Source organism: Aythya fuligula, chromosome 13, assembly GCF_009819795.1.
Source record: "Aythya fuligula isolate bAytFul2 chromosome 13, bAytFul2.pri, whole genome shotgun sequence".
Classification (NCBI taxonomy): Eukaryota; Metazoa; Chordata; class Aves; order Anseriformes; family Anatidae; genus Aythya; species Aythya fuligula.
In genome coordinates this window covers 19,760,819-19,788,769 of record NC_045571.1, presented here as the reverse complement: position 1 = coordinate 19,788,769, position 27,951 = coordinate 19,760,819, and the positions used below count along the sequence as shown (strand labels likewise).

The window sequence follows — 27,951 nt, the reverse complement described above, 5'->3', positions numbered from 1 at the left end:
AGCCCCGGGCTGGCTGGGAGCAGGGGGATGGATGCGCCGGGCTCGTGGGGCAGCCGAAGGGCTCTCAGCTGCTCTTCCTGCGGCTTCCTCGCCCTCCCGCGAGCAACGGGACCAACGGAGAGCTTTCCTCTTGTTAAGTCGTGGCAGCGAATTCCCTGCAGAGAAGAAAATTTATAAACCCAGCGCGCCTTCGAGCCTCTCCTTCATTTTCTTCGCTTTTCCCCCTTTTTCTCCCCGCAGGTCCGAGCCGCGTGGCAGCTGACTTAAAATGGCAGATGGAGCAAAGTGAGTGTCTGTAGGGGCTGTGCTGTCCCCGCTGCGGCTCCTGGGGACGCTCCTCTTGCCCCAGGCTTGCCGTGGCCATCCCAACCTCTCCGTGTGTGTGTTTTCCCTGCAGGGTGTTCAAGAAGACGAGCCCCAACGGGAAGGTGAGGACCTACAGGACCTACAGGGCCGCCCCCGGTGTGGGTGGGGGGACACGGTCTGGGTTTTCCTTCCCTTGGAAACCTCCCGATTTCTCTCTACCTGTCCTGGTGCCACCAGTGGGCTCACTTCTCAAAGGGAGTGTTTTGAAACCCCCTACGTGACCCCTTAAATGTGGTGCCTGGTCCCACACCGTCGATGCCTGCAGGGTCAGTGAGCTCTGCAACGCAACCCGGGGCTTGGGAATTCGGGGCAGTTGGATGGCAGTCACTAACCTGTTCCCTCTCGCCACGTGCTCCCCTAGCTCTCCATCTACCTGGGGAAGAGGGATTTCGTGGACCACGTGGAGTCCGTGGACTCTGTGGGTGAGTGGGGTCCCCGCATGCTGAAAATCCCAGCGTTTTCCTACAAATACCTGAAAAGAAATACCTTTAAAGATAAAAGCCCTTTGCAAACAAGCACTGCTGGGGGGGATGCTCAAGGGAATGCCACCGTCCCCATGACAGGCAGCTCCCTCCCAGCCGATGAGCAGACGGTTTTGCCCTTAAAAAGCACAATATTATTACAAGGATCTTCTCTCCCGCTGCCGTGCCGAGCTCTCTGCCCCTTCCTTTTTGCTTATTTGCAGATGGCGTCTGCCTGATCGACCCGGAGTACCTGAAGGACAGAAAAGGTATTAAGGGGCAGGGACAAAAGCTCTGAAGTTGGCCGTGCCTTGAAGACAGATGCGATGGATCTCGTTAGCTCTCTGCTTGGGGCCAGATCTTTAACACGGTCACATTGCTGTAGATAACCGGCTTTTAATGCCAACGAGATATAAACACAGCTCCTCTTTCCTCCCTCCTTTCCCAACCCTTGCCTTCCCGGCACCCCCGCGGCGTCCCCAGTTTACGTGACGCTGACTTGCGCCTTCCGCTACGGCCGGGACGACCTCGACGTTATCGGGCTGACCTTCAGGAAGGACCTCTACGTCCTGACCACGCAGATCTTCCCGCCGGTGCCCGACCAGGTGCCCAAAACCCTCACCCCTCTGCAGGAGAAGCTGATGAAGAAGCTCGGCGAGAACGCGTACCCCTTCACCTTCGAGGTAGGGGCTGCTCCTCCCCATCGCCACGGCTCCGGGGCTCACCTTGGGGCACGTCCTTTATCTGCTCCTTCCCTCTCCTGCCCAGGTTGCCACCAACTTGCCCTGCTCGGTCACCCTCCAGCCGGGACCTGACGATGTGGGGAAGGTCAGATGCTGTCCCCAACCCGTGTCCCCAAGTCGTGGGGAGGTGGCCGGGAGGTGGGGTGAGGGTTGGAGGAAAGGGGCAGGGGGATTTGGGGCTGGGATCTCCCGGGATGTGATGGAGGAAGGAGGGGAACAAGCCCAAACCTCGGGCAGCTCGGAGCCCCCCCTGCTTTGTAACCCGACGTGTGCCCCCAGGCCTGCGGCGTGGACTTCGAGGTGAAAGGGTTTTGTGCTGAAAACCTGGAGGAGAAGATCCACAAGAGGTATTTGCAGGGGAACCCTTTACTTCCCCGTGGCCTAAAATTGAACAACCAGACCGTTTTGGGGTGGCCAGCTCAGGGCTGGGCCAAGGCTGTGCCGTGGCACACTTGGACTGGGCACTTTGCCCGTAGGATGGGTGCTGGTCCCCATGCCTGCGCCCTCCCCGCCCTAAAAGCAGGCTGTAGGTTGCATGGTGTGACCAGAGGAACTGGGATGCCCCCAAAGACAAGCCCTGTGTCTGTCCCCCTGTGCGTGGGGGTGTCCGGCAGCGATGGTTTCTCGCCCCGCAGGAACTCGGTGCGCCTGGTCATCCGCAAGATCCAGTTTGCACCCATGAAAACGGGCCCCGCGCCCAAATCGGAGACCACCCGGCAGTTCATGATGTCTGACAAGCCCCTGCACCTCGAGGCCTCCCTGGACAGGGAGGTCAGCACAGGGGCTGTCCCCTGCCTCGTGCCACCACGAGCACCCCCAGAAATGGGGACCGGGACGTCTCTGTCCCCAGCCCCGCTGGCTGGCCACGTCACGGGCTCTCTTCTGACTGCAGATCTACTACCACGGAGACCCCATCAACGTGACTGTCAACATCAACAACACCACCAACAAGATTGTGAAGAAAATTAAGATCTCAGGTGAGAGCGAGTGCGAGGGGCACGTCCTGGTGCCTGCTGTGCTGGTGTCGGGGATGGGGAATGCGCACCCGGGCCCCTGCCACCACACCGACGCTGCTCCCTCTCGTCTGCCTCAGTGGATCAGATCACGGACGTGGTTCTCTACTCGCTGGATAAATACACGAAGACCGTGTGCATGGAGGAGATCAAGTGAGCAAAAAAAGATCTGGCAGGCAGCGTGGCACGGGGGAGAAGAGGGAGGAAGCGAACGAGGAGTGGGTGGTGACGGTGGTTTTAAAGCGGGCAGCAAAAAAAAAGAAATCAGTGTTAGAAGAGCAGATGCTGAGGAAGCAGAGGAGAGGGAAGGCTGTGGACACCGAGCCCCCCAGCACAAGCTCGGGGATGTCCCTGGGGGAAGGTGCACAGCTGTCCCCAGGCTGCTTCCTCTCCCCATTTTGCATCTTGAGGCCAGCTGCAGTCAGGCAAGGCCCCTGGGCCCCTGAAAAAGAGGAGGGACAGAGCAAAGGTGGAGGGGTAAAAAAAAAAAAAAGAAGTGGTTGTAGAAAGGAACAAAAGGAGGAAATGAGCCCAGACAGCTGCGGCGGGGAGGATGGGGCAGGAAGGGGGCCCTGCCCTGCCCTGGTGTGGTGCTGAGCACCCAGCAGGGTGCTGCTGGCCCTGAGCTTCTCCTCTCCTGCCCCTTTCCAGCGAGAACGTGGCGGCCAACTCCACCTTCTCCAAAACCTACTCCGTCACCCCCACGCTCTCGGCCAACCGCGAGAAGCGAGGCCTGGCTCTGGATGGAAAGCTCAAGCACGAGGACACCAACCTGGCCTCCACCACCATGTAAGAGCCGGGCTTGTGCCGGGAGAAATCCCCACTCAGGGAGCTGAAGTGGCCTCCAGAAGTTTTGTTTTCGGCCGTCCCTCCCCTCTCTTTGGCTGCCACATTGTGCTGTCCCTCCCCACTAACCCCAGTGCACCCCACACCAGTTGGGGCATGGAGGCAGCCCCAGGAGCTGTCACAGGGCTAGAAGGGATGGTGGCATCTCATCTGACAGGGGTAGAAGGGATGGTGGCATCTTCCTGCTCTCTCTCCTAGCCTGAGGCCCGGCATGGACAAGGAGGTGCTGGGGATCCTGGTGTCCTACAAAGTGAAGGTCAACCTGGTGGTGTCCCGAGGAGGGTGAGGCTCAGGGACATCCCCTGCTCCCCGTGGCTGTGGGGGAAGCTGAGTCCCCTTGGTCCCCTCCAGCCCCATTACCACTGCCCTTCATGCATGCTAAAGCATCTTCTAGCTGATCTCAAAGCAAACTCTAACATCTCCCCTCCTTTCCTTGGCTGCTTTCTGTCCCTTCTCTCTGTGGAGCAGCATCCTGGGGGATCTCACTTCCAGGTAAGCAGGGAGGTGCCTGCGGGGCCAAGCCCTCAGCACCAGCACGGTGTGGTGCTCAGGGCCCGTGCTGAGTGTGGTGCTGGGGACATTCACTGAAAGAAGAGCTTTCCCTTCCAGCGACGTTGGCGTTGAGCTGCCCGTCATCCTGATGCACCCGAAGCCTGCGGACGGTAAGTGGCACCTGGGACGCAGTGAGAGCACCCGGGAGGAAAAGGCAGATCCCGTTCAGATGGGAGCTGGTAGCAGTGATGGCACGGGGCAGCTCCAAAGGTTAGGCGAGGTGCTCCATGGAATGAGCCAGCAGGCCTTCGCTTCAGCCACACCACAGTGAACAGTCCCTGTTCTTCCCTAATCCTCCCCAAACTCCTCCGTGCTTCCCACGGGCACCCAGCCGCTGCTGGGTTTCACACAGCAGTCACCCCGCTATCCTGAGCACGGGGGGAGCAGCTCTGCCCCCACTGCCACCCGTCCGAGTGTCTGTCTAGAAAAGCACCCGAGCATTAAGGGATGTCTCCTGAGGGCCACTGCTGCGTGAACCTGCATGTTTGTCTCTTTCCACCCCTGCCTCGCCATGCTGTGCGCTCATAAACGGACTGCAGACAAGCCAAGGTAAGCGGGGGGGACACGAACCTTGTGCAGCCATCACTGAGCTGTGTGGGACTGTGGAGGTGTGCTGGGACAAACCACCTAAATTTGTAGCCGTGTCACAGTGTGCTTGGACAAAACACCCAAATCTGTGCCCTTGTCACCGTGTGCTTGGATAAACACCCAAATTTGTGGCCGTGTCACAGTGTGCTTGGACAGAACACCCAAATCTGTGGCTGTGTCACAGTGTGCTTGGACAAAACACCCAAATTTGTGCCCGTGTCACAGTGTGCTTGGACAAAACACCCAAATTTGTGCCCGTGTCACAGTGTGCTTGGACAAAACACCCAAATTTGTGCCCGTGTCACAGTGTGCTTGGACAGAACACCCAAATCTGCACCGGTGTCACAGCGGGGTGACACTCAACAGTGTGACACCTGCTGTGGCAGCATGGGCGTGAGGATCGGGGTCACGAGCCCATTCTTCCAGCCCCATGCCCAGCGTTGCCTCCCAGATTTGTGGGGTGTGGTTGTGCGTGAGTGTGTTTAACACTGTGATGGGATCTGAGAGCCAGGATTTGGGGTGTGGCAGCCCGGGGCTGCCCGGCGGAGGGCAGCTTTCTGGGGGGCACCCCCTGGCTTCGCCTTCCCCATGGAGCCGCCCCATTGCCCCGGCCCCATTTTGGCTGACTCCTTTCTTTTCGCTCTTTCTTTCTTCCTTCGCTTCTTTCTTTTCCCCGTCGCCGCCCGGCCCCGCTGCGCGCTGACAGGAGGTAACTGAGCCCCGCTGCCCTTTCCCCTTAACCCCCATCCCCGGGGGGCCGGGCGCGGCGGGGCTGAGCGTTGCCATGCCCGTGCCTTGCAGCGAGGAGGACATCGTCATCGAGGAGTTCGCCCGGCAGCGCCTCAAGGGGGAGCGGGACGACGACGAGGACAAGGAGGAGGCGGACAAGGAGGAGAGCTGAGCGCCCGCCGCCATCTTGAGACGCCCCCCAGCCGCCATCTTGGGACCCCCCCCCGCCATGGCGGCCCCCTCCCCGCAGTGGCCACGCCCCCCGCCGCCATCTTGGGCCCTCCCGCCCCCCATCGTGGCCACGCCCTCTCCGCTCTGACCACGCCCCCCTCTCCGCCGTGCCCGCCCCCCTCCCCTCGCCCGGCGTCGTGACGTCAGCGCGTCGGCGGCGGAAGTGACGCGGGCGGGGCGGCGGTGGCGGCGAGCGCTCGGTGGCGGCTGCGGCTCCGGCTCCTCCTCGCTCCCGGCCCAGGCCCAGCCCCAGCCCCAGCCCCGCCGCCATGTCCGGCCCCGGCAGCGGCGGCGACTTCGGGAACCCGCTGCGGAAATTCAAGCTCGTCTTCCTGGGCGAGCAGAGCGGTGAGCGAGGCGGCGGGCGGGGCAAGGCCTCGGGGGGCCGTTACCGGGCCGTTACCGGGCGGGGAGGCGCTGCCGGGCTGCGGCGGCCCCGTCGTGCATCCCCTTCGCCCCCCCGCCGCCTGGCTCGGCCCACGGGCGGGCCGCGGCTCCGGGTGGCCTCGTTCCGATCCCGCCCCGCTGCCGTCGCCCCCCGGTTACCGGCCGGCTGCAGGTCCCCGGGGGGTTTCCAGGAGCTGTCCGGGCCCTGGCAACCGTAGCGAGGCGCGAGCGTGACAGCCTCCCGTCAACCGGCGATTTATTCCCTTTTTCTCCTCTCCCCGCGCCCTTTGTATTTCCCTTGGCCTCCTCCCCCTCCCTGGGAGAGAACCCGAGGTCTGATCCTTGGTTCCTGCTCCTCTCCCTTCTGCCCCTTGCCTCTAGGCGGTATTTGAATACGTAAATTTAAACTTTTTAAGCGAGCTGTCAAAGTTTACTGTGTATCAAAAACCTCGTTCCGAATAAAGTTTGTAACGTCTGAAATCCAAGTCGTAAACGTTGCCCTTCTGTGGAGCCAGAGGCAGCTGAAGAGCGCCCACGTTGCATCCCCGTGCTGGGTTCTGCTGTTTGCCTCCAGAACCCCTGGGCTTGGTGGTTACATAAGTGGGAAAACGTGAATAACAAAGCAGGTTTGGTGCTGGCTCAGAGCAAGCAGATAACTGTCACACGCATCGCAGCACATCTCAGCTGAGCACTGAGTTTTCATCATCATTCATTTTTCCCTTTCATGTGTTCATTTGGCCTAGTGCTCTTTTGCAAAATCACCAGCTGGGAAATTATTCACAAAATGCCAGGAGCCGGTGCCCGGGGAACGGCTTTCCTCCGGCAGCGTGGTTCTGGTGACCGGTGCTCCCGGCACGTCACCTGCCCCAGCAGCAGTTATTTTTTCCCTCTGCTGCTTGGAAGTAATTTTTCCCTCTTCTTTTGTAGTGGGGAAGACCTCTCTGATCACCAGGTTTATGTATGACAGTTTCGACAATACTTACCAGGTACGTGGTGCGGCCACTTCTGCATGAGTGCCTCTCCTCCCCGCTCCTCAGCGAGCTCCTGGGGGAGCCGTTAGGGCAAAGGCAGCTCTGCAGGAGATGTCAGCTCGGTGTCGTTTCTGAGGTGGTAATGTGCCTTGAAATGTAGATGAGACCTCGTGGTTCAGCCCAAAGATCTTGTATATTACCAGGGAGTGTGGTGTACAAAAGAGCAGCGAGGTTTAAATCCTGCCTGGCTGTTTGAGAAACTTGAGGAAAACGGGGAGAAACGGTGGTTTGTGGGGTCAGTGAACAGAGAAGACAATGGGGAGGATGGACGTGAAGCATCAGGAAATGGAGAGAGACAATCAGAGAAAAATGTGCTTACGATAGGTTTTTGATCTCTTTCATCATTATAGACTTTTCCATTTCAACAGGAATAGTTGAGTCCAGAGCGCAGAGCTGGATCCACAAGATGTCAGCATGGTGTATTCTCTCTCTCTTTTTTTTTTTTTTTTTTTTTTTTTTTTCTTCAACTAAAAGGCTATAGATAGAAAAAGCCAGGGGAATTTTGGCAGGGAGGGAGTAGGGTAGGGATGGAGAGGCTTCAGGCTGAAAAGCTGAGGATGTGTAGGAGGCCTGAAGATTTGGGGAAGAGCGAGTTGCATCAAAAGCACTTAGTGGTATTTAAGGGAGTAGCAAATACCTTTAAGGAAGACAAAACTGGTGTTTTGTTTTAGTGCAGGCCAGGAGGAGTTGTTGGCTCAGATTGGAGTCATTTTAAGCTGGCTGTGAAAAGAGAAGGTGGTTTTCTGGAGGACAAGGCACTTACTGAAGCTGGATCTTGTGCTTTCTGCGTGGTTCTTTTATTCCTGACTCTTGTAGGGCGCTGCAGTGGGTTTATCTTGTCACCGTAGTTGTTGTAAATTGTGCCTGGGCTGCAGAGAACAGGGCACCTAGAATCGGGTGCTAAGGACAGAAATTGATGGTTGAGGTCTGTTGTGCTGTCAGGTGGTTCACGTTCTAGTGGAGTCCTTCCAGGACACATCAGGGCAGTGTTTGAGTCTGGGGATGGCCTAAAATACTGAAATGGGGGGTGGGGGTGGGCTGGGACGCCTGCTTGGTTTAAATACCTGCGAATGTTTAATTCTCAGTAAGTTTCTGTAAATGTTTCTGCACGGGAATTGCTGTACAGCGACGGAAACATGAATGGAAGGAGGCTGGCAGGAAGAGCTGCCTGGGAAACGAAGCTTCTGATTGTCGCTGCGAAGGAGGCGTGCTCTCGATCGGAAAGCCCTGAATCACTGTTACTTTTTAGGTCTCAGCACATTGCTCACAATTTATGTAACTTGTTCCAGCTTCTGGGTATTTCTAATCAGAGAAGTCTTAGCAGGCTGGATTGCTGTGAGCCAGAGGGAGATGACGGGAGAGATAGGATCTGAGTTAAGATGCCTGAGTGTCTGAGAGGCAAAATTGGGCTCTGGTGTGGTTCGGAGGTGTTGGGAGGATAACGGGAGGTGAAGATGGTGGAGATGCCTCGATGGCTTTGTTTGCATCACCTCTATTGAATGCAAATGACTTCAACAGCTTAATTACAAGCTGGGGAGCGTTTTTTAGAGATCGTATGGAAAGATCTGATGTGCAGACGCTGGGAGGCGACTTGCAGTTCCTGATGCTTTTCTTCTTTTTCAGGCAACCATCGGGATTGATTTCCTGTCCAAAACGATGTATCTCGAGGATCGCACGGTGAGTGAGGCGGCCGGGTGAGAGCACAGCAACTGCAGCTGCTGGGCGTGCGGCTCTGCCTGCCCGCTCCTTCAGCGCTGCTGAAATCCCCCGGCAGCCTTGGCTGAGCCTGACCCAGTCTCCCATTTCTGCTGCTTACTAAGAGAGAAAACCTCCAGAATGAAGTCAAATCCCTTCGTGCAAAACGGGGGCGAGCTCGTGCCCCTCTCCCGGGGGAGCCAGCTGTCTGCTGCACCTGCCTGCCCGAGGCGTGGTTTGCTCCCAGAATTTGCAGCTCTGCCTCTGGGGCTGGCAGTGGAAATGGGCATGGGCACGCCCCAGGCGGCTCCGAGTCCTGAAGTCGCTCAGGATAAGCAGCGGTGGCACAGTTCCCCCTGGTAGAAAGGCTCCGTTTGTAACGCAGTTTTGCCTTCCTGTTAATAAAGCAATCCTGCATTTAGCTTGCATAAAGAGACCCCTCACGTCCTTCTCCTGTCTTTCAGTACTTGTCTTTTTGCTAGCTCAAGTTTTGCTAGACCTTTTCCTTTTGCTAATTTTATATCTGGCTGAGAAGAAGGAAGCCGTTGGGAGGAGGGAAGGGCGGGTGGTGCGGTGGAGGTCCTCTTTGCTTGGGGTCTGTTGCTTCTGAAGAAGTCTCATCCCTGCGTGTAGTGAGATTCGAGAGTGCTTCTGCCCCACCTTACCAGTGATCTGCTGCTAGAAGAGACCTTGTTCAGCCTTTGTTTGAGAGAAACTGCTTGGATAGCGTTCTCCAGCGTTGTTAGCAGGGGGAGAAGATCTTGGGAGTGCAGGTACAGGGGCCTGCAGAGCCCGCAAAGCCCGACAGAGTAACAGAGCTGCTGAACGGGGGTAAGGGGAGGAGGAAAACCAGGAAAATTCAGGCTTTGAAAGAGTTTCTCAGCTGGGGCTCGTGTTGGATTTTGCAGTAGTGCAAATGAGATGAAGAAGGCGAAGCCTCTAACTGCAGCAGCTGCTTCGACACACTTGATAAGCCTTTACACTCAATGCTAGATCCCAAAATTCGACCTGTGCTGATCCCCCAGCTCTCAGGATGGCCTGGGCTGCATGCGCTTGCCAGCAGAAGGAACAAAGAGATGTGAGCCGGGTTCTGTGTGTCTGTAACACCCAGAGCTCTCTCTGAGTAGCTTTCCCCAGAGCGTGACCATGGTGTGGTGTTTCTGGTGTGTAATTAGTGCCCAGGGAGCTGTGGTGCTACCGGGGCCGTGAGGAGCCCCATCCCTGCTCCTGACAGGCTGGCAGCTCCACGTTACAGCTACACCATGCTTGGAAGCAGAGCGCTTCCTCCCCTCCCAGTTTATTCCCAGATGGGTGGGTTTCAGCAGGAGATGAGCCAGTCCAGAGGGTGGTTGCTGTCCTGGCTCGCACCCGCTGCCATGTTTGAGCACTTCACATCGGGCTTTCCAGCAGAGTAATCAAACTGGCGGCTGGGTGATGGGCTCCCGACAACCAGGAGTGCCCACACCTCTGGGAGGTGTTTTCGGGCTATCTTGGGTTTCTGATGAAGTGGAAGAATGTGTTCATGCCTGCGAGTTATTACCAGGCTCGTGGAGGGGGAGGTTTCTCTGAGGTGTTAGGCTGAGCTGAGCACAGGTGGAGGTTTCGGTGGCTCTCTTCACACTTCTGTTCCGTTTTAACTTTCCTTTTGTTGCGTTGTTTTTGCCTTGCAGTTTTTTTTCTTTTTTTCTTTTCATTTCACTTGAGTTTCGGTTTTGTTTTCCATTTTCCTGCTCCTTCCTTTCCCTCCTCCCCTGCACTTTTCCATTTCCCAGATCAGGCTGCAGCTGTGGGACACAGCCGGCCAGGAGAGGTTCCGCAGCCTCATTCCCAGCTACATCCGTGACTCTGCTGTGGCTGTCATTGTCTTTGACGTTACAAGTAGGTATTGAGCCCGAGTGGCTGCAGGGGCCTTGCTTTTCACGGGTGCCTGGTATGCGTTGGAAGCGGTGATGGTGTGTGAAGGGAGTTAAGGCAGGCCCCAGCACTGTAGCTACGTGAGCATCCTCCCCCACAGGCACTGCTAACTGCATCTCGTCATCCCCAACCTAGGGAATCGTTTAACTCTGGTCTGGTCAAAGCTCAGGCTGTGGGAGGCAGAGGAGCAGCAGAGGGGCGAGCAGGGGTTGTGACTGCGTGTCTTTAACAACCGGAGTAAAAGAGGATTAGTAGAATTTGGAAAGCTTTTTACTTTTTCTTTTTAGTTTTAAACCTCCCAAGTCCTCTCCGCTCCGGGTAACTAGAGAGGTAGTACGAGGAACCTCAGATGGCAAACAAATGAAATCCTGTCGGATTGGGCAAAGCAGCAAATTGCAACACCCATTGAAATGGAAGCTGTGCTGTGCCTTGTGAGGGTTCCAGCCTCCCATTTCATTGAAGAATGGAGCTGGCAGTTCATCCGAGTCACCAGAGGGCTTTTGAGAGAGACACAGCCACCATCATTTCTAAAGAATAAACAACCTTAAAGGGGAATTGTCTGTAACTCCTGGCAGCAGTATTTAAGTAGTAGATATGAATAGAATTACTTCATTATAACTTGGTTTCTGACTCCGCTTGATCTGTCTTTTTCAATTAAGCTACAGTATCAGCACACATAGCTAGACTGGGTTCATACCAGTGAACAAAGGAAAGAAAAAACTGAAGATTTAAAAACAAATAAAAGCCCCACAAACCTCTGGCCCAGCTCCATTCTGCCCCAAATCGAGGTTATAGCAAGTCCTTCTGATCAGGGGGTTGTTTCACTTCGTCAACAGAAATGCCTAACATAATAACAGCCTGTGTGAGATTAATCACTGCACGAAATAATGACATGGGCGCTGCTCCAGTCCTAGAGCTTGAGTGCCTGACTCGAGGAGGATTTGTGGCACGGTGCAAAATAATGTAAAACTCATCTTTTGGGATGTGCACGGGATGATTTATGTGCTGGGAAGGGATCTGGGTGAGACAGAGCAGCAGGCTGCCAAGGTCAGCAGCTTTTCCTCCCCACTGTTGTGGCAGCTATAGGATGCTATTTATCCAGGCAGGTGGGAAAATTTTGCCATGGTCTAGGCTGTTCTTAATGGCTTCCAGACATGTCAGAAATAATGAAGTGATAGCTGATCTCATTGTGCTTCAGTAATGGTCTGATCTTTTCAGATAATTTCATTTTTTCTTGTTACTGCTTTTTGTTCCGATCTCAGCCACTAAGAGGCTTTTAGTTTGCTTGTGTCAGCGAGGGACCAGGCTCGTGCTTCGAGGGCACGATAATGGTGGCCGGCGGGATTAGGAAAACAGTTTCCTTCCTCTCTGAAGAGCTGTGCATGTGCATTTTATTTAACATAACTGCATTTTAGAACCTCAAATAGTCCTCTAACTCAGCGCTGGTCATGGTAGGGCACAACAGGGACAGTCCTACGTGGCATACTCAGGTACCTGCCAAAATGCTCTAACTAGAGAGAAACTGCTGGCTAGCGTCTGGTGGGCTGGGAAAAAAGAAAAATAAAAAAAAAAAATGTTTAGTTGTTGTTAATTTTTGGGCATCCCAAGGTGCGAGTGGCCTGTGGGATGATCAGTGGTGGAAACCCCACGCTGCAGCTGGGGCCGCTCAGCCACGCAGTGACCTCGTTCCTTAGGGAGACTCCGTTAAGGCTTGGCTGGGGACTCTGCTCCTTCCAGACCAGCAGTGTGTTCGTGCACACTGTCATGTGTGAGAGGGTTATTTATGGGTTTTCCTCCAAAATGGGCACACGCGAACTTCTAGAAATGACAGACCCCAGGAATATTGCAGGTAATTCCTTGGTTCCCTTCAGGGGAGCCCGCGTGGTACTTGCAGGACTTCCCTCACGTAATTTTTCTTTGACTACAAGAGGATTGCCAGGGCCAGTTCCTCACCAGTCTGTGGTACTTCCTCTAGCTGCCTTTTTGATGGTGAGACTGGGGGTTGGAGCATTTAAATCACCACCAGGGTAAATTTTCTGGTGTAGCAGTGATGTCCTGGGGTCTCCACAGGGATCCTCACTGCGAAATCTGAAGGCAAGAGCCTGAAGCAGGCGTTAGCATCAATCCGTTCTGCCAGCACTGCTGTAAAACTGGCCCAGTGCTTGCAGGTCCTCACCCTGAGTTTCCAGGGGTAGGGCAGAGCCCTGACTTTGCTCCTGCAATCAGTGCTGCCTTCAGACCCAGGAGCTAATTGCTTCAACGGTAAGCCCTCACCTTCCTGAAGTCCCAGGGCAGTGTTTGCAATCTGCTTGTAGCAAGACGTTTTGCAGACACGTGCTCTGCCCAGCATCTATTCAAATTTCTCTTAGAAGCAAACTACTCGCTGGTCCTTCTGAAGCTTCTGCTCCCTTGTAGCCAGTGCCCTGCAGGCTCCTTCCTACCCCTGAACACCTAACCAAGCCATGAAATGCAGCAGGGAACCAGTAAGGGACCAGTATGGAAGCAGCACCTGCCCACCTGTGAAACTCGTGGCTGCTTTCTGCTGGATTTCTGGCAGTGTGGCGCTGCTCACACAGCCAGCTCCGTGGGGTAAAAGCTCCTGAGGAAATTGCATCGCTGCCAACTGCTGAAAGCTTTTGTTGGGCATTCAGTGGGCTAGTTGGGTGTTTTTTAGCTGCTGGTGCTTCAAGTAGGCAGGGCGCAGCACCACGTGGGCGCAGTGATGGTTATTGCTGTCCCGTATGTGCACCGGCTGCTCCCAGAGGTTAGAAGATGAGAAGGGTGAAAGAGGAGAAATAACCAGGCATGAGTGAAATAACCAGCAGCTCAGTCTGGGTGTAGCTGTGGCTCTGGAGGTGAAACTATCAGAGCATTTGGTACTTGATTCGTAACCTTGCCCCTGTCAGGAAGGGAGAGCCCCGTGTCCTGTGTGATGCCTGCACTGCAGCATTGCTTCTGCGGGACCTGAAGGTAGCAACTGCCTTAACCCTGCATGGAAATGGCACTGCCACGGACACCACCATCTTCTGGCCACTCGGTGCTGTTGTGCTGCTTGGTGTCAGGGCTGGGGGAGCTGCGTGTCTGCCATGCAGGAGCTGCCCAAAAAGCTTCAGTGTCAGATTTGATGTCATGGGGGGCTGGGGGTTCCGTGGAGACCCCGTACGTACCCCGTAAATAATCCTGGGTAGCCTGGGAAGATCAGCTCTGCGTTGCGTGCCTGCTACCACTGGCAGCAGCGGCTGGAGGTGTGGGTCACAGCCTTCAGCTCCTCAGTGCCACGGCTGAGGGAGTGGGAGAACCTCTAGGCAGGTAAAGGAGGTGGTGAAAGCACGTTGCCTACAAACAAAAGCAGAAGAGCCAAGTTGTGTGCTGTTTGCATATTCGGAGTTGGGTTGCAAGGTCAGCCTGAGCTGCATGCAGTTAACTGTAGCAATGGCCTTTTCTCTAAAGGACAGTTTCCTCCTTTCTTTTCTCTCCTGCGCTCTCTCTCTGCTCTCCCTGGCCTGGTACCAGCAGGTTCGGCTGCAGCTCTGGGACACAGCAGGCCAGGAGCGGTTCCGCAGTCTCATTCCCAGCTACATCCGCGACTCCACTATTGCTGTGGTAGTGTATGACATTACAAGTGAGTGCTGCTTCGCTGTCTCCTTATTTGAAGTACCGCATGTCAGCAGGAGTATGTGACCTCCACAGGTTCTGCAAAAAGTCGATTGGGTTTTCTGCCCAGGCAGAAAACGATTTGTGGGTCGTTTGTATGTGGTGCGGGGACACCTCGAGAGCACCCGCATGCAGGTGTAGTTAGTTTCATAAATGTTCTCCCTCGCTTAAAACAGGCTTTGTCCTTAGCTTTCCCCTCTGTTTCCTCCCCGCAGACTTGAACTCTTTCCAGCAGACCTCCAAGTGGATCGATGACGTTCGGACAGAGAGGGGCAGCGATGTCATCATCATGTTGGTGGGGAACAAAACTGACCTGGCCGACAAGAGGTAATGGGGGGGAGCTGGCGGCCTCACTGCCCTCACCAGGAAAAGCAAGGAGCTGACCAGCTGCTTTTTCTTTGCATGCGGAGATAAAACTTAGCTCGGATCAAAAAGATGCCTTGCAAAACCAAGGGAATTTACCTTTTTTTCCCTGGTCGTGTGAATGTGACCCTTCCTGTGTGTGCAGCTGTAAGATTGTAGTGAAGTTTCTTCATGTTACAAGATGCAGCATGAAATATTCCCATTATCAGTCTAAAAGGTTGATCTCTGAACATAAATTGCGTGCCGTAATGTGACACCAACTGTGATGTTGGAGGTGTGAGAGGAAACTAGATCAGCAAAAGCAGACTTTCCCGAGAGACATAAAGTTAATTAGACTCTTAAAATCACATGGATTCTGTGTTTTAGGACATGTTGTAAAGCATTCTGCTTTTAAAACCAATCCTGGAGTGCTGCTTCAGCTAACAGAGCCAATGCAATAGATTCTTACAGGGCTGCAGGTCTGCACTTCGGCTTTTCTATTTCAGAATCATTTCTTGATTGCTGAATTAACAAAACTTGATTAATGTTTTCAGAGATTTTCCTTCTTGATGCAGCCATAAGTAATACTGTAGATAAGGAAGATTTCTCATTTCAGCGGTCAGCTTCACTGGCAGTTGGCAAAGGGCAGTCGGTGTAAGCCACACAACTGCTCGCAGTCCCAATACTTTAAAGGGTTTCACACACCCCAGCTGTTCCTAAAGGTGTGGTTTGTGTATCGGGGGATATACGAAGCGTTGAAGTGATGAGGAATTTTTACCTGGTACAAAAGAGAACATGTCAGAAAGCACAGCTGGGAAATACACGGATCTCATAGCAAAGTGGAGTCTCTTAAAATCAAAACCTTATTCTTTGCCCGGTCATGAGACACTTCTGTTCAAAAGATAACACCTTAAAAAGCTGTTCTCTTCAAAAAAATCCTGCACTAATCTCTCAGTTGCCTGCTTGTTCGCTCTCCTTGGCATGATGGGCCTAACAGGCGTCTGGTTGTTTCATTTTGGATGCTGTCACATTTCTAATTCTAAACCTTGCTTCACTCACTCCTGGTGTGTAAATACTGCTTCAGAATGTATTTTGGATTTGTTTTTTTCATTGGGTTTTTGGTGTTTTGCAAATGCCTGTGTGAGACCACGGGCAGCATCCCTGGCTGCACAACATGGTGTTGGGAGATGCTTTTTGCCCTTTGTCTCTGCGCAAGTCATGCTCTCAGTTTTTAGTTTGCAAAGCAGGAAGAGCACAGACAGTACTAAAACTGACAGGTGGTTTGAGTCAGTGGGGAAAAAGATAACGGGAAGCTTCTGCTGAGTGCTGTGCAGGCTCTGCGCTGATGACACGTGGTGAAACCTGTCCTGTGTGCACCACACAGACCACCTCAGCCTTGATGTGTATTTTGCTTTTCCCAGTTCCAGTGGAGGTTGTTCTAAGTGACCTGTGCCTTGCGTGCCAGAAATGTTGGGGGAAGCCCGGTGCCTCAGAGCATCAGAAATACGATAAATGTATGGAGCCAATTTGGATTAGGAGACCCAGGCAGCAAGAACTCAGAGCAGTCTGGGCTCTTAAGTCAGCTCACAAAAGCAACTGAACAAAGTCTGGGATGTTGTCCTTGAGACAGCTCTGTGTGTTGGCCAGGTGCACAAGGTGCACATGTTGGTACACAAATTCGTAGCAGTACTATTATCATCATTGCTGTTGTTATTATTTTTGTTATTATTATTTTCCTGTCTTAACAAACTGTCTCTATCTCACCTCATGGGCTTTACTTTCCCTTTTCTCTCCCCCACCCCAGAGAGGGTGAGCGCACGGCTGCGTGGTGTTTAGCTGCTGGCTGGGTTAAACCACGACGCTGCTTTACATCACTCCCCATTTTCTTTTGGAACAGGAAAACCCAGTGGGGTAATTTCTGCCTTGATGTATTTCCAGGTGGTTCAGAGGTAGAGTGTGTGCACAGGACAGCTGGCCCAGCGCTGCCATACAGATAAAAATACCAGAAACGTGTGTGAAAAATAGTAACAGCTGGGCTTCGTGTAGCACTAAAAATTCCTATTTTAGGAGTTTGATGTAAGTGTCAGTCGTCCTGGTCTAGGCATGAGTGTGGAATTAGGGCGTGTATTCAGCTATTGTTAAAAGAAACCACTTTGCCTTGACCAGAGAGAAAGTTAGATCTGTGGCGGGCTGAAATGCTGGGCCTCTTAAAGCTGGACAAAGCCACAGGATCAGCTTGAGCCTCAGCACATCTTTGGAGAAAAACAAAAAAGAGCAAATTGGAAACCATTCACCCTGTGGTAACAACCAAGTGATGATGCAAGTGAAGTTCTGGTGCCAGAAAGCTGAATTCAGAATAGGGCTGCTTTCATTTGGTGCAGCCTGTTCAGTTTTTCTCTCCTACTAATGTTGCTTCAGTTGGTAGCTGTTTGGTTTTTGTTTTTTCCCTGCAGTTTTTGTTTCTTACCATTTTTGAACTGTCGTTTTTTGGTTCGGTTTGGTTTTTCTTTCCTGTGATTTGTTCTCGTTGCTGTAGACAGGTTTCTGTAGAGGAGGGTGAGAGCAAAGCCCAAGAACTGACTATGATGTGTATTGAAACCAGTGCTAAAGCAGGATGTAATGTCCACCAGGTATGTACAGGGTGTTGGTCAGAGCATTTCCAGGTGCTGGCTCACACGCAGCAGCACAGCTCTTGCCGTTGCACTTGCTGCTGGAGCCTTTCTGATGTCGTTCTGTAATCTCGTAGAGTTCCCTTCTGGTGACTTTTGGGAAACTGCAGCAGGTGCAGCTGCTGGGGATTCTGCTTTCCCTTCAGGATGCTGTGAATGAGCCTCGGGTGTACCACACAAACTTCATCCTGTGCTGAACGTCCTTTATTAACGGTCCTGAGTCCAGGTGTTCCCTGAGTAACTTTCCTGAGGTTGTTTCTGTCTTAGCTGGAGAACCCAGGGGTCCTAAAGACTCAGAGGTCCCGAGGTCTCCATCTGTGGGCTGTGCTCTGTTGTAAGGGGTGGTGAAGAGGCCCTCCACTGCCAGCATTTCAGTCACATATCTCTAATTCCTCCTGTCTGATTTTCCTTTTTGTCTTTCTGCTTCTGTTTGCACCTTTATCCAGGCAAATCACTACGGAAGAAGGTGAACAGAGAGCCAAAGAGCTGAATGTGATGTTTATCGAGACGAGTGCAAAGACTGGATACAATGTGAAACAGGTAGAGCAATGTTCTGTTTTATAGACAGGAAATGTGTGCTTTGCTGTCTGCTCTGTGGGAGGATTAATGCTGCTTAGGGCTCGTATTCCCCCAGATGCCTGTATTCTTTATTGCCAGGCCCCGAAACGCTTCTTGCCCAGCAGTCAGTGCTGCTGCTTTTCCTAGTGGAAGCTTCCTTCCTGTTGTCTCAACAATCCCCTGTTAAAGCAAAGGAAGCTTAACTCGCCTTGAAAGGAAGGAGAATCTAAAAGCAGCGTGTGCTGAGCAGCAGGAATGTCACTGCCTAGTGCTGCCTGTCAGACACAATTCTGTGTTTCCTTTGCTTTTGTTAACCGGTAATGCACTGTTGTCTAAAATTGCTGTTGACATCAGGCAGGGTAATAGCATGTGCTGATGCACTAGAGTGGAGGTTCCCGGCTCTGTTGGCAAGCTGCAGAGAGAAACCATGGAAGGATTGAGGTTGGAAGGGGTCTCTGGAGATCATCTAGGCCAGCCCTCACGCTCCTAGTGGAGTCAGCTAGAGCAGGCTGCCCAGAACTGCCTCCACTTGGGTCTGGAATATCTCAGCAGATGGTGACTCCATCTCTCCAGGCAACCTGTTGCAGTCTTCAACTACCCTTACATTAAAAAAAAATAACAGTAAGGCCACATTTTTTATACGTTTAAAGAAAATTTCTTGTCTTTTGATTTGTGCACAATGCTTCTTGCTGTAAACTCGTGAGGCCGTTCACCCCTGGTTCAGAAATTGCTCTGAAACACGGCAAAACTTGAAGGATAAGGCAGCTGTGAGGCCTGGGTATCGTCAGAAAGCACCAGCATGGTTGGTGTCAGGAAGCTCCTGGCTGGGATACGCACTTCCTAGTTTGCTGCATACCAGTTGGCTGGGAGAACCGGACAGTGGGATTAGGAGACTTTGGTTTTGTTTCTTTGAGCTGTTCTGGATATAATCCACTTTAATCTTTTTGGTTCTAATTTACTGTTGCTTTATTTGCTTAGTGGGTGTTTGCAGTGAGAATTTCTGGGGCTAAGATTGTTAAGGGCAGGTACTGATGGCAGCAGCTTGTTCGTGCCTCAGTGGCTTGATTTTCCAAGTAATGCAATTTGGAGATGTGGATGAAAAGCCCTCACCAAGCTACTGTGAGGGAAAAATCATCACCATCAGATGATTCCTCTGGTTCTTTAAATAAAAGATCTTTGCAGCATTTTTCACCACCCGCCTCATGGTGTCTGTATGGTTTGCTGCTTCGTTAATGTCAGCAGGAGGAGCTCTAAGCACTGACTAGAAAAAATTATGCAAAACCATTTTCTGTTTTTCTGGGGATACGCTAGTCATTCCCAGCTCTAGCATATCCGTAGTAGCTTATGTGTAGCTCACTTGAGCCAGCTCACAGCAGGACTGAACTGAAAGGTCAGCTGTAAAACCTTACTTATTCCATAGACTTCTTGAGCAACCTCCCAACAGACCAAAGGTTTGTCAGCAGTCCCAGGTACAGCACTGTGACGTTGCTGTGTGCAAAAGCAGCTGAGTCTGGAAATGGGAAATTGTAGCCTCTGACTTGCTTACCGAGTGCAGGAGGGAGTTCTTCCGTGCACCCCTAGAAGAACTGTTTCTGTTGAAGAAGAACTCCATGTTCACCTCAGTTAGGAACAGAGAAACATAAACCACCTGCTCTGCAGGCAGTGCATAACTTCATTTGTTTAACCAAGCCTGTTGGGTTTCTTGTGGAAAAACATATTTGTTCAATTCTCAGATCTGCTGCAGAGCAACGTTTTGTTCTAACATGCATTTCTTTCTGACAAGCTTTTCGCTTACCTATTGCTATTTTTCAGCTTTTCCGTCGTGTGGCTGCTGCCTTACCCGGGATGGACAGCACACCAGAGAAGAGCAAAGAAGACAGTATCCTTGTTTTCTCAACGGCAGATCTCCTGCTGTCACAGGGTTTGGCAGTTACCTTTGGTCAGATTGGGCTTACGGGCTTATTTTTGCACATTGTAGGGTTGGCTTTTGCTGGGGTTTTGCAGACACATGGCTGAAACCATGTGGTGTGGTGTTTACCTGTGCCCATCAATTGTGGCCCCTGCTTGTGGTTTCTGTATAAATGTACATAAATATTAGAAGCGTGAGCACTCCACTTAAACTTGGAGTAAAGCTCACACGGATTTAAAATACTGTAATATTTTCCTTTCTTTGCACAGGGCTGTTGTGTGTGCAGACAGGTCCAGCTGGGCTCTGTGCTCTAAATGGGTTTGACATACCCAGTCCCCTGGTGTTGCGCCTAACCCTGTGCAGCCAGGATGTGTTCTGCTCAGCTCCAGGGCAGCTGGCAGCATTTTCAGATACTGCTGGAGTTCTCTGTTGTCTAGCTCTTGGCTTTTATTTTATTTCCCTCGAGACGGGTGATTTCCTTAACCCGTCCCCTTTCAGTGATCGACATCAAACTAGAGAAACCTCCTGAGCAGCCAGTCACGGAGAGCGGCTGCTCCTGCTAACAGGCCCGCTCTGAAGCAGCACGTTCCCCGACCGGCCAGTCTCACGGAAGAACATCACTGCTCATTGCCTAGGCAACCCTCCTGTGGGCTGAAAACCAACCTACTAAGCGAGCGAACTCCCTGTTTACTGGTGGGGAGCAGCCCCGGCCGCCCCTCTTACTGCATGGTATGAGCCTTGAGTGCAGAATGAGTGTCCTGTCTTTTATTTTGGGTTATTTTTTATGTTGGTGCACTTTGGCACTGTGGTGCCCTTTACACTCTCTCTTTCTCTCTCTCTTCCTCTCCCTCCCTCCTCCACCTCGAGCCTGTCTGCTCAGATGTATCTTGTGAATGCCGTGGAAAAGCCACCGAGTTAGGGAAAACAAGAATAAAGCTTGGGGGTGGGTTGTCCACCTTCCTTCACTGCCTTGCATCTTAACTAGCTCCCTGCCCACTCCAGCCACGTCTGTCCTGCATCCCCACTTCCTCTGTTTCAAGGCTGCTCCTTCTAAACCAGTCCGGCTGACTTGGCCTTGCCTCTCTGGACAGCACAGGTTACCCGGTTCTAGGCTTTTGCTTCCCGCAGGGCGCACGCAGCGCTAGCTCCTCGGTTTCTCCTTTCTGTGGATGATCTTGGCTAACTCTTGCTCACGACTTCTGAGTTTTGCCCTACGCTCAGCCCCTCGTGACACAGAGCCCCGGCAGCCCCCAGACTGATAGCTTCGACCTTGTTGCTCCCGTTTGCGTAGCAGAGCCACCCCGCAGGGCGCTCCCTTCAGTGGGAATACCTTCCCGTCTGGAGGCTGCTGGTGCTTGGTGAGTGCTGGCTGTCAGATGTGGGGGAGGAAGCGGGTGCAGAGGCTTCGCAGCACGAGGCCGGGTGGGGAGAGATCCTCAGGGTGGTTTGTGGGCTCCTGGCTGCCAACAGCGAAGGAAGCAGCTCTGTGGGGTCCATCGCTGCAGGAGCAACACCTGCCCCGGGTGTCACGGATGCCTTTCAGGTTCCTTTCCTCCTCTCCGTCCTGTTCACACTCACACAACCTCAGAGTTGCTTCTCGGACGCTGGGAGAGCCCCAGCAAAGTGAAGGCCAGTGATAGCTTTTCTGCTTCTGTACCTAGGTTGCTGCTTGATGAAATCACACACAGCTGCTTCTGCTTTTGTAGTAGACTTACAGGGGGGGTAGGGGCTACTAGACACGTCACTTTGGGAATCATGGTAAGCTGTGACATTGCCAAAACAGACCAGTGGTAGCAGGGACTTGTTACCAGGCACGGCTAGAGGAATGTACGCTGCTGAAGTGCGTTTTGGTGTCGCTTCTGGACCTCCAGGGTTGGAAAATACCTCGCTCTTCCCCCAGCTCTCTACCCCTGGTTTCCAACAATGTTAGTAGAGCTCTTCAGAAACCTTTCTTGTGGGTTTGTGCGTTTGTTTTTTATCCCCCCCTTCCGTCTGCTCCAGAAGTCAGGAGGTTTGTCTGTTGACAGAGAGGAGAACGAAGCAGCCAGACGGCTGTAAGCCATTCCCTGTCCCTTTTCTCAGCCGGCCTGTGTCGGGGCTGCTGGTGGGCAGGAGCAGGAGGCACTGGGTGCTCAGGGCACGACCCCCTCGCGGTGTTTGGCGGGTTGGTGACACTCCCCCAGCACGATGCCTGGTCGGTCACTGACACAGCGTGTGCACTTTGAAACCTGCGGGCTGGGGATGGAGGGGAAGGGGCAGCCTTGGCCCGGGAGCTGGAGGAGCTGCAGGTGCCTCCCAGCTGCGTCCCTTCCCCTCCACATGAGCCGGCTGCAGGAGGAAGCTGGGATGTGGCTTCCCATTTCACTCTGGAGTGTCCCCCCCTCTCCCCTCCTTACCCGCCGTCCCAGCCGGGTCCTTGGTGCCCCGGCGGGGAGCTCGGCCCCCTCTCTGTACATAACTCCTGTCGTGTGGGAATTGCTGATGTTTGTCGGTGTGTCTGTCTGCCGTAGAACAGGTTTTGCTCTCCCCTTCTTTCTCACGGGCAGGCGTGCGCGGCCCCTGCTCTCGTATTGTTCTGAGTCACGGACCTGGGGGGAGGGAGGGGAGGGACCGTAAGTAACGGGGGGGGGGTAACTAGTGAAATAAAATAGTTCACTTCCCGCTGTCTTCTCTATGGATGTGTATTATATTGAGTGTGTGTCCGGCCCTGCTGTCTCCTAGCTGTTAGCCAAGTAAGTGTGACTATTACTCTGAGTATGGACTGTCTGACCACAGCCGTGTATCACACTAAATAAAGTTATTTCACCAACGCCTCCTCTCTCCTGCTTCCCGAGCCAGCCGGGGCTCGGGGCGGCCGCTGGGGGCGGGCGCAGCGGGGGCCAGCCCGGAGGAGGGTGGAGGCCGGGGCTCCGAGCTCCGTCCCGGCACAAGGAGCGGGTGCCCCGCATGGAGCGGGTGCTGGTGCCCGACGCCGATGCCTTCCACGCCTTCCAGCAGCGCTGCCAGGACGGCGACTGGCAACGGGACTGCAGCGGCCTGGCCGTCTGCCTGGAGCCACCGCCACCGGGCTGCACCGTGCACCAGCTGAAGGTGGGCGCCGCGGGCGGCAGTGGCAGCGGGGTGGGTGGGTGGGTGGGTGGGCAGAGCCCGGCCCCTGAGCTCTGGGTGCTCCCCGCAGTGCCGCATCGACATCCCCGAGGTGGCGGCGGGGACGGTGTACGACGTGCTGCAGGACGGCGAGTACCGCCGCCAGTGGGACACCAACGTCATCGCCAGCCACGACATCGCCCGGGTGGCCGCCAACGCCAACGTGAGCTACTACGCCTGTGAGTGGGGCCCTCCGCTGCTGGAGCCTCTCACGGGGCCCGTCCTGCTTCCGTTTGGGGCATGGCTCAGGGTCACTGCCATGAGAGCTGCGCTGGTGACGGGCACAGGGACACCAGCTCCGGAGGGTGCTCGGGCAGGGCAGAAGCCCCTGCAGTGGCTGTGAGCCCCGCATGCTGCTGGGGCACGGGAAGCAGCTTCCTTTTTCTTCCCCCCCTTGTCTAGGGCGATGCCCAAAGCCCTTAAAGAACAGGGACGTGGTGACACTGCGGGCCTGGCAGGTCGAGGATGGCTGTCACACCATCATCAGCTTCTCGGTCAAGCACCCGGTGAGTGCTGGGGGGGCCGGGCTGGCCCTGAGATCCCACATAGGATAAACCGGGACCCCCAGAGCCCCTCGCAGGTAGGGACAAATTCCTGGCCGAGTCCTCAGCCCGAGGCAGCTCCTCCAGCCTCATTGCTCGGTGTATTCAGTGCCAAAATAGAGGGAGAGGGCCGGGAGGGTGGAGGATGGCGCCTGACGGCCTCCTGTGCCCACACAGAAATACCCTCCGCGCAAGGACCTGGTCAGGGCGGTCGCGCTCCTCATGGGGTACCTGGTGCACCCCACCGGCCCCAGCAGCTGCAGGCTCACCTACCTGGCACAGGTGGATCCGAAAGGTAACCGCTGCTGCTGGCCTCGGGGTGCTGACACCAATCCTGCTCCGAATTCCTGAAATCCTGCCTGGAATTCAGGGGGCAGCCACGTAACGTGGCCCTCCTCTGCTCCAGCCCCCCTGGCGTGTGTTGGTGCTGACGCTGGGAGGAGCACGGCCCTTCCCTGGCACACTAACTTCTGTTTTTCCTCCCCCAAATCCATCAGGGTCGCTGCCCAAGTGGGTCGTGAATAAAGTTTCGCAGTACCTGGTGCCGCAGGTGAGCGGAGCGCTTCCAAATTTCCAGGGGCGTGTGCCCAGTGCCTGGCTGGAGCACGGAGCTGTGGGGTGGGGGCTAGGTGGGAAAAGTGCCAAGCTCTCAGCTTCCACCGTTGTCCCCCCTGTGCTTCCCCGTTTCTGAGCAGATGTTGAAGAGACTGCACAAGGCCTGCGTGCAGTACCCTGCCTGGAAGCAGCAGCACGGCCTGAACGTGAAGCCCTGGCTGTACCCCGAGCAGAACGAGCTTCCCGAGCTGGCGCTGTCGGCGCTGGCGCTGCAGCACGCTGCCTCGCTGGACGACATCGACGAGAGCGGCCTGGCCGAGGCGAAGGACGAGAGCGGCGAGCACGGCGGCGAGGAGAACTGATGCTGCTCGTGGTGCTGCTCAGTCTAGTGGGTTACAATGAGGTGTGGGGGGCGGACAGGGAGATTTTACGCAAAAATCCTCATGTTTGTGGCCTTTTCTGCCACGAGCGGGCTGCACCCGCCTGGTCTTGGGACACAGCCTGTCCTGGGGCTGGCACTGCTGCTCCAAGAGGTCGAGCCGGGTGCTGTACCTCTGCTGGGCTGATTTAATGGCTGGGGAGTTACTCATTGACAGAGCGAGGCTGCTCGTGGCCTCTGCCACTGCTCTGTCAATTAATTAAAGCTACTTAAACCCTGGATGGTCCTGGAGAAGAATCTGCTCCTTCCAGTCGGGGCCATGTCGTGGTGCTGCCGCTGGGCAGGGCCAGGCTGCCTGCAGCTCTCCCCGGCGAGGCCCCAGCGCTGCCGGCCTGACCTTCCTCCTCCCCGAGAGACGTGTGGGTGCTGCAAAGCTGGCGTGAGCCAGGAGACAGACAGGGCTCGTGGAAGATCTCTCGGTTGACCTTCTCAGGCTGTTGCTGGGGGTGCTCCTGGCTGCTGCTTTCCCTGGCAGAAAAACTGTTGGTTTTATTTTTCTTACATATTTTTTTCCCTAGCATATCTAATTCTACTGGCCCAACTTTATCCCCCCGTGTTTGAGTTAAGGCAGAGCTGGAGCTGCTTTAGGGTTGCTGCTCCTGCCTCAACTGAGGCGCTTTGGTGCCACCACAGCCAAAACCCCACGTTGCAGCCCTTCCTCCTCCTGCCAGTGCCATAACGCCACTGCAGAGTAATCACAGGCCGACTTCCATCGCAGCCGGTGCAGAAACACCCCGGTGAGTGAGTTGCACCTGGCACAGGTCCCACAGCTTCCTCCTGCAGGCTGCAAGGCCAACTGGAGCCAACCTTTGTCTCAGCCGAGCCGGGCATTTCCTCGGGGCAGTGCTGAGGGTGGCAACGAATCCTCCTGAGACCTCCTGAGTAGGAATGAGGCAAGCCTGGCTGCTGTACTAGTTTTATTATTTCAGTTATTACAGGTAAGTGGAAAACACCGCGGAGAAGGCCAGAGCGAGGGCTGTCCCGATACCATTTACAAGGTGATACTACCCCAACCTGCACCCAGCTTTGCTGATAACCCCGAAGTTTTCAGCTGTGCCCTCCCAGCACAGGGCCCAGCAGGCTTCCTCCCCTTTCTCAGCAGGACAGCTGCCACCCCACCCCTTCAGCAGCAGGAGGGGGAATTGTCCCAGCAGGAGAGGAGATGGCCGAGGAAAAAGGGAGAAATTTATCTCCGAGTAGTAGGGAGTTCTGATGGGAGCACCTGGAAGGGACAGGGCTGTGCCAAGAGAAGAAAGCAAGTCCAGCAAGTGAAACCCTTAACACAAGCACCATGTGTGAGGGAAGCTGGCTGTGTGTCACTGCAGCTTAGGAACGTGCTCCAAGTGTCCTGGTCCTGTCCCACAGGGGTCGTTAAGCAGTGACACGGTACACGCACGCCTTGAAGACGAGTGCAGCTAGAGATGTGCATTGAGTTTGCCTGGATTTCACTCCCATTTATGTCCCAAGCAAACCCAGGAGTGTAGAGCAGAGGTAGGACAGTGGAGAGGGAAAGGATTTCATGTCACCAGAGAAGGGAACAGGCTGATCTCTTGGAGGACTAAGGCCATGCTCTGCTCCAGCACTCTCAGACCCAGCCTTACATCCTAGCAACAAAAGCTGGATCCAGAACCTGCTGAGCACTCCTTTCAGTTACATCCTACAAGAAGAGAAGCACAGATCGTGCTGGACAAGCTGTCCGCTGGTACCCACTTCCACAGCAGCACCATCAGCTTGTTTCCCCACCCAGCTGAAGGAGTACAGACTGAAGCCTCATCCATCTTCCAGCTAAACAGGCTCTGCGGTGTCCTCCGAGCAGGAAGCAGAGCCGAGGCCCGCGCAGTTGTGCCTCCAGTGACAGCTGAAATTTGACACGGCATCTCAGATGTTGAGGAAAGGGAGTGGAGAGTTTTTCTTGCAGTACAGCCGCTCTGGAGAGGACCCAGCAGACAGCTGCCTACTAGTGAACAGTTCTTTCCTTCTGTCTCTGGTAATCTGCAAGAGAGAGAGAAGGCAAGGCTGAAAGGGCAGAAGTGTTTGTCGATGGTGACTGTCAACAGTGAGGGGGAGTTAGCTAAGATGAGCTGGTTTTAAAATAGCACATTTCCATCCCAGCCATTGTTTCAAGTTATTTTAGGACACGTAGAAAAAAAGTTTGCTTTGAAGTCCTCCCTTCCCTTGCACCTTAATTTCCTTCACTTTCATTTAAGGATCAGTTTCCATTTTATGAAGAATCCTTGTCTGGCTTCCCTTGACTTTCCTCCCTCCTTCCCCTCGGTATCTGTGGGCATTATGTGCTCAGCAACCAAGAGTTAAAAACTTGTTTTTTTTTTTCTCATTTTGACAATATTTAAAAATCCTTCGAGACAGAGATCAGGCAGACGGGCCAGGATGCATGGTGGTCTGCTTCCCAGGGAGAAATGCCGCAAGGTGAGCAGACTCGGGGCTGGCAGGCACTTACTGTAGGGGAAGTAACGCACTCGCATGGTGATTTCACGGGCTGTCTTCAGGATCTCCACAGCCTGAAAACGGAAAGAGCTGATCAGTGACCAGGGAGGGCTGAGGATAGGAAAGAGCAGCGCATCAGTTACGTGGTGCTGTCGGCTGAGAGGCAGAGAGATGTTGGGGTGTGCACCGCTTCCCCTCATCCTGCTGGGTCAACGAGAGCACGCTGAGGCGCAGGCGTGCTCACCTTGCTGTGCTCGATGTCCTGGAAATCCACGTCGTTCACGGACAGCACCTGGTCCCCTTCCTGCAGCCCAGCTCGGTGCGCGTCCGAGTCGGGGATCACCTGCGAAGGGCAGGGCAGAGGCAGCAGCTCCGGCTGCGTGCTCGCTCAGCACCACAGCTCCCTTCCCACACGGGAGAGGCTGCCTGGCCCCGGGACCCTTCACCGTGCCCATGCAACACATTCACGAGGGGAAGGGGCTGGGGGACACAGACATGACCTGTGCCAGTCCCCACAGCACCCATGGGACACACCTTGGAGATGAAGATGCCCAGCTGCGAGGCCTTCCCTCCACGGATATTGAAGCCCAGCTGCAAGACAAGGCACACACCACCCATAGCACACAGCAACAGGCAGGGAGACTCCCAGCCACGGGCAGGGAGCTCCTTGCCCCCCTCACCCCTCTCCCCTTCAGCTCCAGGGGAGGGGATTTGAGGAGGATGAGGGGGTCCTGGGGGGGGGTCCTACCTGCGCCCCGGGCGGCTTCTTGAGGACGACGGTGCGGGGCAGGAACTGCGTGAGCTCGTTGTTGTAGTCGGGGTGGTAGAGCCGCTGTGAGGGGGAGAAAAGGAGAGAGAAGAGGAGAGGGGTGAGGCAGCAGCAGCCTCCTGCTGCTCTCAGCCCCTCGCTGCCTCCATCCCCGCGTCCCCCCCCACCTCGTGCGGCGGCACCCATGCTGGGGGGCTCTCGTAGGGCGGCAGGAACACCACCGGGAAGTCGTCGTAGGGCAGCCGGGCCTCCATGGCGCCTCTCTCTGCTCTCCTCTCCTCCCTTCCCCTCATCTCCCTCCCCTTGCCCGCCCCGCCGTGACGCGCCGCCATGCCTTTGGCCGCCCCGCCCCGCCGCGCCGATTTG

General features: G+C 54.6%; 4 protein-coding genes across 4 annotated transcripts; 3 read left to right on the top strand and 1 right to left on the bottom strand.

The window, feature by feature from the left end:
* Nucleotides 1–268: 268 nt before the first annotated feature.
* ARR3 (arrestin 3) lies at nt 269–5,470 on the top strand. Its single transcript, XM_032196455.1, has 17 exons — nt 269–285; nt 398–428; nt 728–788; nt 1,052–1,096; nt 1,311–1,510; nt 1,596–1,655; nt 1,850–1,917; nt 2,206–2,341; nt 2,463–2,547; nt 2,664–2,736; nt 3,235–3,372; nt 3,628–3,711; nt 3,898–3,921; nt 4,039–4,091; nt 4,521–4,530; nt 5,276–5,278; nt 5,371–5,470. Exons 1-17 carry the CDS (start codon nt 269–271, stop codon nt 5,468–5,470), a joined length of 1,188 nt encoding a protein of 395 aa, XP_032052346.1.
* A 268-nt stretch (nt 5,471–5,738) lies between these two features.
* On the top strand, nt 5,739–22,500 carry RAB41 (RAB41, member RAS oncogene family). Its single transcript, XM_032196105.1, has 8 exons — nt 5,739–5,877; nt 6,844–6,902; nt 8,571–8,624; nt 14,073–14,178; nt 14,426–14,537; nt 17,668–17,761; nt 19,592–19,658; nt 20,187–22,500. The coding sequence occupies exons 1-8, from the start codon at nt 5,799–5,801 to the stop codon at nt 20,249–20,251; spliced, it is 636 nt and encodes a 211-aa protein (XP_032051996.1). The 5' UTR covers nt 5,739–5,798; the 3' UTR covers nt 20,252–22,500.
* Nucleotides 22,501–22,634: 134 nt separating this feature from the next.
* Nucleotides 22,635–24,294, top strand: LOC116494570 (START domain-containing protein 10-like). The gene is made up of 6 exons (XM_032196498.1): nt 22,635–22,778; nt 22,867–23,014; nt 23,238–23,341; nt 23,555–23,672; nt 23,875–23,927; nt 24,073–24,294. The coding sequence occupies exons 1-6, from the start codon at nt 22,635–22,637 to the stop codon at nt 24,292–24,294; spliced, it is 789 nt and encodes a 262-aa protein (XP_032052389.1).
* A 977-nt stretch (nt 24,295–25,271) lies between these two features.
* Nucleotides 25,272–27,875, bottom strand: PDZD11 (PDZ domain containing 11). The gene is made up of 6 exons (XM_032196203.1): nt 27,753–27,875; nt 27,565–27,648; nt 27,351–27,407; nt 27,061–27,159; nt 26,830–26,890; nt 25,272–26,363 (listed from the first exon to the last, which is right to left on the bottom strand). Exons 1-6 carry the CDS (start codon nt 27,837–27,839, stop codon nt 26,329–26,331), a joined length of 423 nt encoding a protein of 140 aa, XP_032052094.1. The 5' UTR covers nt 27,840–27,875; the 3' UTR covers nt 25,272–26,328.
* Between the last annotated feature and the right edge of the window lie 76 nt (nt 27,876–27,951).

What these genes read in the sequence shown, in the direction of transcription:
- ARR3 (XM_032196455.1), top strand. An exon ending in AGACGAGCCCCAACGGGAAG is followed by an intron (nt 429 to 727) that starts GTGAGGACCTAC and finishes GTGCTCCCCTAG; the next exon opens with CTCTCCATCTACCTGGGGAA. An exon ending in CTGGTGGTGTCCCGAGGAGG is followed by an intron (nt 3,712 to 3,897) that starts GTGAGGCTCAGG and finishes TCTGTGGAGCAG; the next exon opens with CATCCTGGGGGATCTCACTT.
- RAB41 (XM_032196105.1), top strand. Translation starts at nt 5,799, where the DNA reads ATGTCCGGCCCCGGCAGCGGCGGCGACTTCGGGAACCCGCTGCGGAAA. An exon ending in TGTATCTCGAGGATCGCACG is followed by an intron (nt 8,625 to 14,072) that starts GTGAGTGAGGCG and finishes TGGTACCAGCAG; the next exon opens with GTTCGGCTGCAGCTCTGGGA. An exon ending in GGTAGTGTATGACATTACAA is followed by an intron (nt 14,179 to 14,425) that starts GTGAGTGCTGCT and finishes TCCTCCCCGCAG; the next exon opens with ACTTGAACTCTTTCCAGCAG.
- LOC116494570 (XM_032196498.1), top strand. Translation starts at nt 22,635, where the DNA reads ATGGAGCGGGTGCTGGTGCCCGACGCCGATGCCTTCCACGCCTTCCAG. An exon ending in CAACGTGAGCTACTACGCCT is followed by an intron (nt 23,015 to 23,237) that starts GTGAGTGGGGCC and finishes CCCCTTGTCTAG; the next exon opens with GGCGATGCCCAAAGCCCTTA. An exon ending in GGCACAGGTGGATCCGAAAG is followed by an intron (nt 23,673 to 23,874) that starts GTAACCGCTGCT and finishes CAAATCCATCAG; the next exon opens with GGTCGCTGCCCAAGTGGGTC.
- PDZD11 (XM_032196203.1), bottom strand. Translation starts at nt 27,839, where the DNA reads ATGGAGGCCCGGCTGCCCTACGACGACTTCCCGGTGGTGTTCCTGCCG. An exon ending in AGAAGCCGCCCGGGGCGCAG is followed by an intron (nt 27,408 to 27,564) that starts GTAGGACCCCCC and finishes CTTGTCTTGCAG; the next exon opens with CTGGGCTTCAATATCCGTGG. An exon ending in AGGACATCGAGCACAGCAAG is followed by an intron (nt 26,891 to 27,060) that starts GTGAGCACGCCT and finishes TTCCGTTTTCAG; the next exon opens with GCTGTGGAGATCCTGAAGAC.